The 12,970-nt window shown below is 42.8% G+C and overlaps 1 protein-coding gene across 1 annotated transcript; it reads right to left on the bottom strand.

Annotated features, from left to right (window-relative positions):
- Nucleotides 1-4,685: 4,685 nt before the first annotated feature.
- LOC142819010 (C-type lectin domain family 7 member A-like) lies at nt 4,686-10,104 on the bottom strand. Its single transcript, XM_089775412.1, has 3 exons — nt 10,095-10,104; nt 5,418-5,566; nt 4,686-4,849 (listed from the first exon to the last, which is right to left on the bottom strand). Exons 1-3 carry the CDS (start codon nt 10,102-10,104, stop codon nt 4,742-4,744), a joined length of 267 nt encoding a protein of 88 aa, XP_089631538.1. The 3' UTR covers nt 4,686-4,741.
- Between the last annotated feature and the right edge of the window lie 2,866 nt (nt 10,105-12,970).

Here is a 12,970-nt window from a genome sequence, read left to right as displayed (position 1 = left end):
ACCATTCACCGACCAGTCCAGGTGGTCAGCTCCAGTGACAGAGGAATCTTTTAGATTAATGAAAGCAAATGTACTAGACAGTTAGAGCAGTGGAATGAGTTCTGTTTCCTGTGCTGCCACTTTCTCACTTGCATAGCTTTAGGAAAATTATTTAATTCTGTGCTTCATCGTCAAAAAATGGGGATATGTTATATTAATTCTAGACACTGTATAAACATGCTACAGAAAGGGACCTTTTGGCTCAAAAGGGGTAAAGGTCATTTTGTTGTCTCTAAGACCTGTCTAATGTTGGCTTTCCTTCCTGTGAGGTGGGGTCTCCTCCTCTTTACCTCTCCCTCTGGAGAAGAGGGGAGGCAGCATTGGGACAGATCTCCTTTTAGAGGGGAACAAGTGGTTACCTAACCATTTATGTACCTACTTATAGTAGACCCGTCAAAGTTGTATTACCCTAGCTTATTTATACAAGTGTCATGTGAGACTGTATCAAATGCTTTACTGAAGTCTATCATTTCCCCCTTATCCATAAGGCTTGTTATCCTATCAAAGAAAGCTGTCAGATTGGTTTGACATGATTTGTTCTTTATAGATTCATGCTGACTGTTACTTATCACCTTATTTTCTTCTAGATATTTCTAGTTGGATTCCTTAATTATTTGCTCCATTGTCTTTCCTAGTAGAGAAGTTAAGCTGACTTGCCTGTAGTTTCCTGGGTTGTCTTTTTCTCCCCTTTTACAGGTGGACATTATTTACCCTTTTCCAGTCATCTGGAATCTCTCCAGTCTTTCGTGACTTTTCAAAGATGATAGCTAAAGGCTCGGATACCTTCTCTATCAGCTCCTTGAGGATTCTAGGATGCATTATATCAGGCCTGGTGACTTGAAGACATCTAACTTCTCTAAGGCTGTGTCTACACTGGGCCACTTATTCTGGAAAATCAGCCGCTTTTCTGGAATAAGCTGCGAGCTGTCTACACTGGCCCTTGAATTTCTGGAAAAGCAACGATGCTCTACTGTACAAAATCAGCCGCTATTCCGGAAAAACTATTCTGCTCCCGCTCGGGCATAAGTCCTTATTCTGGAACACTGTTCCGGAAAAGGGCCAGTGTAGACAGCCCAGTAGTCTTTTCCGGAAAAGCGCGTCTACATTGGCCACAGACGCTTTTCCAGAAAAGGGGCTTTTCCAGAAAAGCAGCCTGCCAATGTAGATGCTCCTTTTCCGGAAAAACTGAAAACGGAATAGTATTCCGTTTTAAGCATTTCCAGAAATTCATGCCAGTGTAGACACAGCCTAAGGGTATAGCTATACTGTGTGGCTGTGTCTACACTGCACCCCTTTTCCGGAAAAGGGATGCAGATTAGACACATTGCTATTGCAAATGAAGCAGGGATTTAAATCTCCCCCGCTTCATTTATATAAACATGGCTGCCGCTTTTTTCCGGCTCGGGGCTTTGCCGGAAAAAAGCACCAGTCTAGATGGGGATCTTTCGGAAAATAAAGCCTTTTCCAAAAGATCCCTTATTCCTCTTAAAATCAGGAATAAGGGATCTTTCGGAAAAGGCTTTATTTTCCGAAAGATCCCCATATAGACTGGCGCTTTTTTCCAGCAAAGCCCCGAGCCGGAAAAAAGCGGCAGCCATGTTTATATAAATGAAGCGGGGGAGATTTAAATCCCCGCTTCATTTGCAATAGCAATGTGTCTAATCTGCATCCCTTTTCCGGAAAAGGGGTGCAGTGTGGACACAGCATGTGTGTGTCCCCAGGGGGGGGGAGGGGGGAATTTGGGATACCTCCAGTATCTCGAAAAAACTCTGCCGCATCCAGGGAATGCGTTTGCTCTTCAGCTTTTTCTTTAGGAAGAGCAAACATGCTCTTTCGGAAGCCCTGTATACCTCGTTCTATGAGGAAGAAGGGGGCTGCCAAAAGAGGGGGCTTTTCCTACATTTGGCCCAGTCTAGACAGGCCAAATGTCAGAAAAGCCTCTTCCGACAAAAGAATAGGAAAAAGGTGCGCAAAATGCGGAGCGCATTTCGTGTACCTTTTTCTGACAAAAACGTGTAGTCTATCCATACCCTAAATAGTTTAATTTGTTTTCCTATTTTAACTTTGGAGCCTACCTCATTTTCTCCAGCATTCACTATGCTGAGCGTCCAATATCCACCAGTCTTGGTAAAAACCAAAACAAATAAATCGTTATGCATCTCTACCATTTCCACATTTTCTGTTATTGTTTTTCCTTCTTTATTGAGTAATGGGACTACCCTGTCTTTGGTCTTCCTTTTACATCTCATATATTTGTAGACATTTTTTTTGTTGCTTTTTATGTCTCTAGCTAGTTTGAGCTTGTTTTGTGCCTTGGTCTTTCTAATTTTGCCCCTATATACTTGTGTTATTTGCTTATATTCATCCTTTAATATTTGAGTTAGATTTCAGTTTTTGTAGAACTCCTTTTTGATATATAGGTCATCCAAGGTCTCCTGGTTAAGCCCGGGTAGCGTCTTGCCACACTATTTATTTCTCCTATGCAGTTGAGTAGTTTGCTCTTGTGTCCTTTGTAATTGTGTGAATTTAACTGGTTGATTGCAGACTTGTTCTCCAATCTATGAAGTTAATTTGAATTTTAATCTTGTCCTCTAAGGTGCTTGCAACCCCTTGGTGTCATCTCCAAATTAGAAGCGTACACTCCACTCCATTATTGAAGGCAATAATGAAAATGCTGCTGCTGTGTCCTGGCTGGTGTATGAGGCCAAAAAGCATGCTCAGAGCAAATGAAAGACCAGTGGGATCCCAGGAGTGTGCGGAGGGTTTTATAGACTACTCCCACAATAGGAAAGCTTAAGGCAAACTAGTACCCAGTCAAGTTACTCACCTGGAGAAAAGGTTATATGAAGACAAACCTTCCCACACATAATCCTCGAGGGGCCCTTCACTCACAGATTCAGGCATTGAGAACTTTCCTCAGTGTTAGAACTGTGACCTCCCATGAACTGTTACTGTCCAGGAGGGATGTGGAGCCACTCCATAGATAATGGGCCTGACACCACCACACATTTCCTGAATCTCAACAAGAGAAACAGGAGCGTAAAGTTCCAAAAATGCCCTATCATCCTGCAACACTTTTACAGTTGAGCTCATTTTTGGTGAAACAATTGAAAAAGGAGAGATGTCAGAGGGAACATTCACTCTCTCTTTTTCAGAGTGCAAACAATTCTCGTTCTGCTCCACTACTCCTTGCTGTTTAAATAGCTTGTGGAGAGAAAACATCTATCTGCTCTCTTTTTCCAGTGACATTGAGCCAACCGCACACTCAGGGTACATCTACACTACAGGCATTTTGTGCAAGAAGCTTTTTGCGCAAAAGTGTGTCCACACCTCAAAAGCGCATCACAAAAGAGATGTGCTTTTGCGCAAAAGGGCGTCCATACTTCATGGATGCTATTGAGCAAGAAATTTCTGATTGCCATTCACAGAATGGCCACCAGAGCACCTGTGCTTTTTCCAATAGGCTCTTTTTGTACAAGAAACCCCTGTTGAGCATCCACACATGCCTTTTTGTGTAAGGACTCTTGTGCAAAAAGGAGTTGTTATTCCTCATAGAAAGGGGTATACCTATACCGCAAAAAGCCCTCTGTTCTGCCATTCTACTGTAGATTTTCTTGCACAAAGATGTGCTTGAGGTGTGGACACTACACAGAGAAAAACTTGAGAAACGGCTGTACGGGGGAGAGGGGTCCCTTTAAGCACGAGCCTCAGGCAGCAGCTCCAGGAAGTAACTGCATCCTGATGCCCTGCCTGAAGTGGTTCTGGGTGGCCTTGGACACTTAATCATATGTAATCAGTGTGGTCACTCTATTTTGAAATACATAAGTGCTATTTCGATGGGCATTTTGTGTGTAGACATGCTATTTCGGAATGTTTCTTCCAGAGTAGATTATTCCGAAATAAGCATGTAGTGTAGACGTACCCTAAATTAGACTTGGATATTGATTGCCCCTGACATTCATCCCACCATATTTTAAAAGAATACCTCTAAAGTATTTTCCTACAAAGACAGTTTCTTTTCATCAACGTTGTCCTTACATTTGGAGTGATTCATTACATGTCATTCTGTGAATGAAATGCAATAAAGTTTAAAAAATCATAAATCTAGCATCTAAGTTGGATTTTTTATTAATTTATTGAAAGAAAACTATTTTAAGCAGATAAACTTACAATATAAATGCAACCACTGAAAAGGAAAAGAAAAGAATGGGAGTATTTATTGGGGGCTATTTGTCATTGCCTTTGATGTTATGATTTCCATGATCCATCTCATGCCACTATGTCAGGCTGTGGCAGAAGAACCAGCTGCTCACAAATATAACGCTTTGCATCGTTACATGGACCAGAGGTGAGGTCTCCACCTATGATGAATGCGCAGTCCCCATCAATGTATCCTTTCTTTACAGCAAACCTATGATAGAATAAAAAGTTACTTCAAGCCATTCTAGATATACCTTTATTCTGTGCTTGCAGACCCCCTCCTTTCCACTGTTTGTGTTTCATCACCTATAGCTGTTGAACAAAACATCTCAACATTGACTTGCACCACCCTCTGCCAATTTGGGCCCCCATATCATTTTAAAACCCATTTTAGTGATAGCATATTGCATTCCTTGTTATTCAGGGAATAAGGGCTTTGTCTCCCTTGTAGCCCTGTCAATGAACTTCACTGAAATGAGAAGTTTCCAGTTGTGCTTGGAACTCACTGGTCAGTGGAGAAAGCTGTGCCATTCCCCCACATCCAGGGTTTGTCAGTCCTGTCACGTGACAATCCTATCCAGTGAGAATGTGCGAGGGGGCTTATGAAATCCTGCATAAAGACAAAGCCAGGTCATTTCTTTCTCCACTCATTTCATGGGTGTACGTGTATCAGGTATTTGCTCATTTCACGACTGTATGGATATCAGGTATCAGGATGTTGTTAATAGGTCCCTGTATGCTGAGGTAGTCTTATGGCTGATGAAGAATGTGATCAGAGTTAATATCCTTCAGGCAAGTTTTCTGTAGAAATTGTGACAGCCATCTCTCTGTTGGTTAATCTCTATTCACTCTCTTCTCTGGAGGAAAAGACCTCCTCTAGATCACTTCTGAGACAGTAAAATGCTCAGAGTGATGTACAGGTTTTTCTTATACTACAGTAATAGCTGTACCTTGAATATGAAAATTACAGAGCATGTTGGGGTTTTACCTTGCAACATATACATTTTAACTTAATGTAGGGTACAATTATAGCTCTAATGCTGGGGAGAGAAGAGGAGCTTTCACGAAAAAAATCACCATCGAGCAAGATAGCAAATGAAGCCAAATCTCATTTTCTGCAATCCTTTTTCAACTGGCAGTTTTGAAATTGCAGCTCTCCAAAGAGAAAGATACTCTACCAGCTCTTCTTTGTTTTCTATCAGGAGGAGTCTGGAGCCAGAAGAGCAGCAGGCCTTTTGACTCTCCAGCCAAGATCTGGTTTCAGTAGAAAAGTGGTAACATTTCTCTCCATGAGGAAACCAATTTTCTGGGCAAAGAAACTTCCATCCTTAAAAACAAGAAAATGCAGCGTATGTTTCTTCTGTTGCTGTTACACATGTCCTCCCTCCCCAATTCCCCCCATTTGACTGTTTCCTCCAGTTATTGTGCTTTGCCTCTATTATTTTTGTCATGACTGTCATGTAGGGCTTTTCTCTTCTTATGCATCTTTGTACAACATCTAATAGAACTGAGGCCCATATCTGAATAGGGTCTCTAAATACTATGCCATTATAAGTTGTGGCAAAACTCTGGCTATTCCTTGTGGATCTTGTGCTACTGGCAGATAGTATTAGCTTCAGAGACTTATTGTGGCCATCCACACAGCCTCTTTCTCTTTACTAAAGGCAGGAGCCACAGTCTACTGAGCCATACTCCTCACCGCTAGTTCAGGGGTCGGCAACCTTTCAGAAGCAGTGTGCCAAGATTTAACTTTATTCACTTCTATTTATGGATCTGTGTGCTAGGGGAAGGAAGGAGAAGGGACAGGTGGGGGCAGGCTGGATACCGTGACCATATTTTCTCACCAGCTGCAGCTAGGGAGAATGGTTTAATTTAAATTATTAAACAGGCTAAGCATTTTAACTTTCTCATGTTAGTTTATCAAGCTTCATTTTAAATAAAGTAAAATATTAATTTATGTCTAACACAAAAGGTTTCAATGTTTTCTTTATTTATGGCAGAGGTGGGAAACCTCTTTTGGATCGGGGCCACAGATACAGAAAAATCAGTTGGGGACCACACAAGTGAGAAGCAAAAAAACTCCTCCCCAAACCCTCACTGATGTGGCCACCAGCTGAGACACCTCATTTCTCTGATGTGCCAGCCTCTTGGGCGAGGGGAAGGAATAGGGAGGACTGAGGTTCAAGGCTTCCCAGGCCAGATTTATTTTTCTGGGGTCCCAGAGTTAGTGGATTTTATGGACCCCCCTTCTGCGTTAGAGACAGAAATGAGTGGTTCAGTGTTTGAGACAGGGCTGCCAGTGAGTGGGATTGGGATGGGGTGCAGGATCTGGGAAGAAGGTGGGATGCAGAAGGGGGAGAGGTTGTGAGGTCTGGGTGAGATGTAGGATGCAGAAGCAGGCTGGGAGTAGGATGTTTGTCCAGGAGGGGGGCACAGGAGCAATGGTGGTTGCAGCAGTAGGGTGGGGATAGGTGTCTGGCCAGGAGGAAGGGAGCAGGAAAAAGGGAGGTTGTTGGAGCCAGCTGTGGGTTTGGGGTCTTGGGTGGAGGCCTGGGCATGAGGCACCGCTACTGTGGCCGCAGCTACTTGGTCCTGAGTCAGCCCTGGGGGCCGAAAGTGCCGGTACCATGGACAAGCGATCCCGGTCCAGCCCAGAGCCCGGAGGTACCACTGAGGAGCCTCAGCCCCAGTTTCAAGTTTTAAGAAGAAATTTTCTGTTGTGATCTGATTTAGAATCCAGTGCATCAGAAACTGGCTTGAGATTCACAAGCACTGATATGGTTGCAGGCATTTTGATGCTGGCATAAGGGCTCTTCCTCTGTAGCAAATAGAGTAATTGTTATTATACTGTATCACTTTCCCTTTATGTACAAATCATGTTTGTTTGTTTGTTCCCCAGGGACATTGTATGTTTGTGATTGGTTCTATTAGTCTTTGTCAGTAATTTTTGAGCAGTATTCTTATACAATAGGTAAAATGGGGTGATGATATGCAAACATGTCTCCTTTACAAAGAGTTAGACTCCATTTATCACACACTTACTGATATGCATGCGTTATGGAATGTAAGATGGTGAAACCTGCACGCCAAGAAGCACCAAAGATGGAAAACATTAAGGCTGTGTCTACACTGGCATGAATTTCCGGAAATGCTTAAAACGGAATACTATTCCGTTTTCAGTTTTTCCGGAAAAGGAGCGTCTACATTGGCAGGCTGCTTTTCTGGAAAAGCCCTTTTTCCGTAAAAGAGTCTGTGGCCAATGTATACACGCTTTTCCGGAAAAGAGCCCCGATCGCCATTTTCGCGATCGGGGCTTTTTTTCCGGAAAAGACTACTGGGCTGTCTACACTGGCCCTTTTCCGGAACAGTGTTCCGGAATAAGGACTTATGCCCGAGCGGGAGCAGAATAGTTTTTCTGGAATAGCAGCTGATTTTGTACAGTAAAGCATCGTTGCTTTTCCGGAAATTCAAGGGCCAGTGTAGACAGCTCGCAGCTTATTCCGGAAAAGCGGCTGATTTTCCGGAATAAGTGGCCCAGTGTAGACACAGCCTAATAGTGGGAGAGTGACGAGTTTATCTTCCAGCTCCTTTGCAGATGATGAGAGCAGCACCAGAGAAAGAACAACTGGCTTGTCTATCGCGGGGAAACTGTCTGCTTCCCCCCACTGTGATCCCCAGTGCATCATAGTATACAGAACTGGTAACTGGAGATGACATGCAGGCCCCAATGGCTGAGGCAGCAGATCAACCTTTCATTAAGGCAGAGAAACTCGTGGTCATGACACCCAGGGGGAGGAGGCACTGGGTGTGATGACTAGGGATTCTCTTCTAAGGGCAACAGAGGCAGCCATCTGCTGAACTCAAATGCTGACCGGGGACATGTTCTGCTTTCCTGGAGCTTGCCTTCAAGACATTGCTGACAGGATTGCAAGGCACATGCTGCTCTCTGACTCCTACCACGTGCTGCTCATCTACACAGGAACTCATGAGACCTGAGCAGCAGTGACTACAGGGCTCTGGGAGCAAGGGCGATGGAGTCAGGTGCACAGGCCTTGTTTCCTTCCAACCTCCCAGCTGAGGAAAAGAGGCTGGGCAAGGATGTGGACATCCTGAAGATCGATTCATGGCTGTGGCAATTGGGAAGACTTCCACTTTTTTGGCCATGGCTGCAAATTTGAAGGTCAACAGTAATGTGTGTGAAAGGGATTAGGAAATGATAGATTTTGAGATTCCAGGTAAAGGAAGATGTAAAGGTAGCAGAATAAGAACAATGGACTTAGAAAAGCTGATTACAAATTCAGAGAACTGGTAGATAAGATCCCATGGGAAAAAAATCTAAGGGAAAAGGAAAGCTGGCAATTCCTCAAAGAGACAATAGACAAGGTCCAACAGGAACTTGCCATTGTGTGACTCTGTCACTGGCCATTTCTCTGATGTTCCAGGATGTCTCTGTGCTCCTATATTGCTTTTCTCTGGTTAGCCCCTGCTTACAACATTTCATGATCCTTGACCTCTGCTTCAGTTCCTTTCGACTGCATTCCTGAGGCATCCTGATTCCGAGGTGTCCCAGATGTGCCAGTCCATTCTCCCTCCCCTCCTTAGTAGAACTTTCTCTTTTTGTATCAGGCCCTACTGTTGCAACTGTGAGCACCTGTCTCCATGATTGGCAGTTGTGGCAGATGTGTGTGTGGGGTGGTGGTCAGGCTCTTTGCCTCTAGGCAGGAGATGCTTTCCTCTGCCTCTGCAGCCTTTCCATCTGATATTATATCAAAAAGACATAAAGCATTAGCAACAGGTATTACTAGATGAGCCTAAGATATACTTCCTTTATCACATTTAGCTATCACAATGGTGTGTGGTCCACAATTAGGGTGTCTACACAAAGGGGCTATTTCAGAATATTTCCAGTATCCTGAAATAGCTACCCTGTGTCTTTTGAACGTGTCCACTATTCTGAGACAGGTCTCAAAATAGTGGATGCACTATTTTGGCATCCCTGTAACCCTCGTTCCCATGAGGGTTAAGGGATGTCTTGAAATAGTGTTATTTTGAAATTTGGTACTGTGTAGATGCACCCAATTTGAAATACGCTATTTTGAAATTCAATCGAAATAAGATACTTGGCGCAAATTGCATATCTTATTTCAAGTTTAGGGTGCTGTGTAGATGCACCATTAGTGTGAACTCACTTTCTAAGAGAGAGGCTTTCTATTGCCCTTTTGCAGCTAACCACTCTTTTTCTATTACTAAATATGATTTTTAGTAGGGGAAGTTTCCATAGTTGGGGGCCCAGAACTGGACACAATACTCCAGATGTGGCCTCACCAGAGCCGAATAAATGGGAATAATCAACTAATTTCTCCCTGTTTGTGAACAGCAGGTCAAGCTGCGCATGGCCCCTGGTCGGATCCTTCAGCACTTGTACCAACAAGTTATCCCCAACATTCTCTAAAAAGTTCCTGGATTGTCTGTGTACTTCTGTATTGGTCTCCCAACAGATGTCAGGGCAGGGCTGGATTACCCAACAGGCAGACTAAGCATGTGCTTAGGGCACCAGCAAACCAGGGGCACCAAAAAATATGAGATTTTTTTTTTAAACTTGATATTTGATATTTCAAAAAAAGCATCGAAGTAGTCATCATGGGAAAAATCAGAACTTTTTAAATCAAAGACAGGGCTTTGGATCGACACAAAAATTGGAAGAACAAATTATAGGGGAGTGTGAATACTGGCAACATGTCTTGCAGAGTGTTATAGCTCTTATTCAAACATTAGCTGAATGTGGTCTGCCTTTCCGGGTATCAAATGACACATTTGGATCATTTGGACAGGGATTGTTGGATTTTGTGGCTTACCTTGACCCATTTTTAGCAGGCTATATCTCAAAATATGGGAATGCTGGCAAAGGTAACCCATCATACTTATCCAAGACAGTATGGGCTCGTCTACACTGGCCCCTTTTCCGAAAGGGGCATGTTAATTTCCCAGGTCATAATAGGGAAATCCGCGGGGGATTTAAATATCCCCCGCGGCATTTAAATAAAAATGTCCGCCGCTTTTTTCCGGCTTTTAGAAAAGCCGGAAAAGAGCGTCTACGCTGGCCCCGATCCTCCGGAAAAAAGCCCTTTTCTGGAGGATCTTATTCCTACTTCAAAGTATAAGAATAAGATCCTCTGGAAAAGGGCTTTTTTTCCGGAGGATCGGGGCCAGTGTAGACGCTCTTTTCCGGCTTTTCTAAAAGCCGGAAAAAAGCGGCGGACATTTTTATTTAAATGCCGCGGGGGATATTTAAATCCCCCGCGGATTTCCCTATTACGACCTGTGAAATTAACATGCCCCTTTCGGAAAAGGGGCCAGTGTAGACGTAGCCTATGTGATGGACTCATTGATCTAATGAGTGACAAAGTTTGTTCAGCTACTGTGGATGAAATAAGTACTGCTGGGTACTTCAGTTTATCTGTCGACTCTACACCTGATCTTTCACATATTGATCAATTGAGTATTGTACTAAGATACATGTCTCCCACAGATGGAAAACCAGTTGAACGATTTATAACATTCCTCAATTTGAAATTTGCCACATTGCTGAAGAAATGGCAAATCAAGTACTGCATTATCTGTGCCAAGTTTGCAAAATAGATTTCTCAAAGTGCGGAGGTCAATCTTATGACAACGCTGCCAACATGTTAGGGTGTTATCAAGGAATGCAAAAGAAGCTTTTAGAACAGAACAAATATTGCATATTCACACCATGTGCTGCACACTGTCTCAATCTTGTTGGCTGCAGTGCTGTTGATTGTTGTCCAGTGGCAGTAAGTTTTTTCTCAACAGTCCAGTTACTTTATACATTTTTCTCTGCCTCAACACACCAATGGGCAGTTCTTAAAACATATTTGGGCAATGATAGTGTGTTGAAATCTCTTTCTAATACTTGCTGGGAGGCACATGCAGTGGCAACAAGTGCAATTCTGGAGTCCTACTCAAAGATTGTGGATGCATTAGAAAGCTGAAGACTAATCACAAAAGGGAGAAACTATACGAGAGACAGAAAACATTGCAAACAAGATGCAAGAGCTAGAGTTTGTATTCATGTTGACCATGTGGAATGAAATTTTACAACACTTTTACCACACAGCTCAAGCTCTCCAAGAAAAATAATTGGATTTGAAAACATGTGGGCTGTGTCTACACTGGCAAGATTTTGTGCAAATACTTTTAACGGAAGAGTTTTTCCATTAAAAGTATTTGTGCAAAAGAGTGTCTACACTGGTATGTGCTTTTGCGCAAAAGCATCCGTGCCAGTGTAGACGCTGTCTTGCGCAAGAAAGCTCCGATGGCCATTTAGCCATCAGGTTTTCTTGCACAAGAAATTAACGTTGCTGTCTACACTGGCCTCTTGCACAAGAATACTTGCGCAAGAGGGCTTATCCCTGAGTGGGAGCGTCAGAGTATTTGCACAAGAAGCATTGATTTTGTACATTACAATGTCAATGTTTTTGTGCAAATACTTGCCGCCAGTGTAGACAAGTGGCAAGTTTTTGCGCGAAAGCAATTGCTTTGGCGCAAAATCTTGCCAATGTAGACACAGCCATGCAGACCTCTGTCAATCATTAGCAGACCACTTACACACCTTGAGGAATGATTTCAAAAGATTTGAAGACATAACAAAAGATATCGTGCCTGATACTAACTACAAAGAAGCCCAGTCCCGCAAGCAAATCAGGAAAAAACAAGCAAATGATAGCAGTGCAACAGAAACAGCATTGAATCCTAGAGACAAATTTCGTGTATCTACTTACAACGCTATAATTGATACACTTGAAGCTCATATGAAAAGGAGAGGTAAAGTGTACAAATAAGTAGATTTTCTTTTCTAGATGATATGGACTTATCTGACAAACAATATTCACAAGGTTCCCAAAAGCTAGTTGACTCATACCCTGTTTACTTGAACATGAATCTCTGTGGAGAAGTACGGCAGTTCCACTGTTATATGCGCACAAAGTTTAATAAAACAGGAAAAATGAAATTCAGTCACATTGATCTTCATGACACAATATTGAAAGATGGAATACAATGTGTATTTCCAAATGGATAGATCGCACTATGTATTTTTCGAACATTGATGATTACTAACTGCTCCGCAGAACACTCTTTTTCTCAGCTGAAAAGAATAAAAAACCCTCAGAGAACAACAACAGACTTGATTCACTTTCCCTATTGTGTATGGAAGCGGACATGCTTCATTGAGTCAGCTTCGATGAACTTATCCAGAATTTTGTTATCAGAAAATCTAGAAAGAAGCTATTTTAATTTCAGCATACAGGTAAGTTTTGTGTCATTTCAAAAAATAAATTTTTATTTTTGGGATAGTATTGTTTTTATTTTGAATTACATATGGGGGAGCACCATAATCTTTTCAGTGCTTAGGGCCTCTAAAGGGTTTAATCCGGCCCTGTGTCAGGGTGATTAAAGTCTGCCATGAGAACCAGGGCCTGTGATCTGGAAGCTTCCCTCAGTTGCCTGAAGAAGCCTCTTCTACCTCATCCACCTGATCTAGCAGCCTATAGCAGACACCAACCACAACATCACTGCTGTTGTTTGCACCGCTAAATGTAACCCGTAGATTCTCAACAGGCTTTTCTCCCTCTATATACTGGAGCTCTGAGCAATCATAGTGCTCTCTTATATACAGTGCAACTCCTCCTCCTTTTCTCCCCTGCCTGTTCTT

Source organism: Pelodiscus sinensis, chromosome 1, assembly GCF_052426305.1.
Source record: "Pelodiscus sinensis isolate ZL-2025 chromosome 1, ASM5242630v1, whole genome shotgun sequence".
Taxonomy (NCBI): Eukaryota; Metazoa; Chordata; order Testudines; family Trionychidae; genus Pelodiscus; species Pelodiscus sinensis.
The sequence above is the reverse complement of the archived record's forward strand: the minus strand, read 5'-3'. Positions and strand labels throughout refer to the sequence as shown.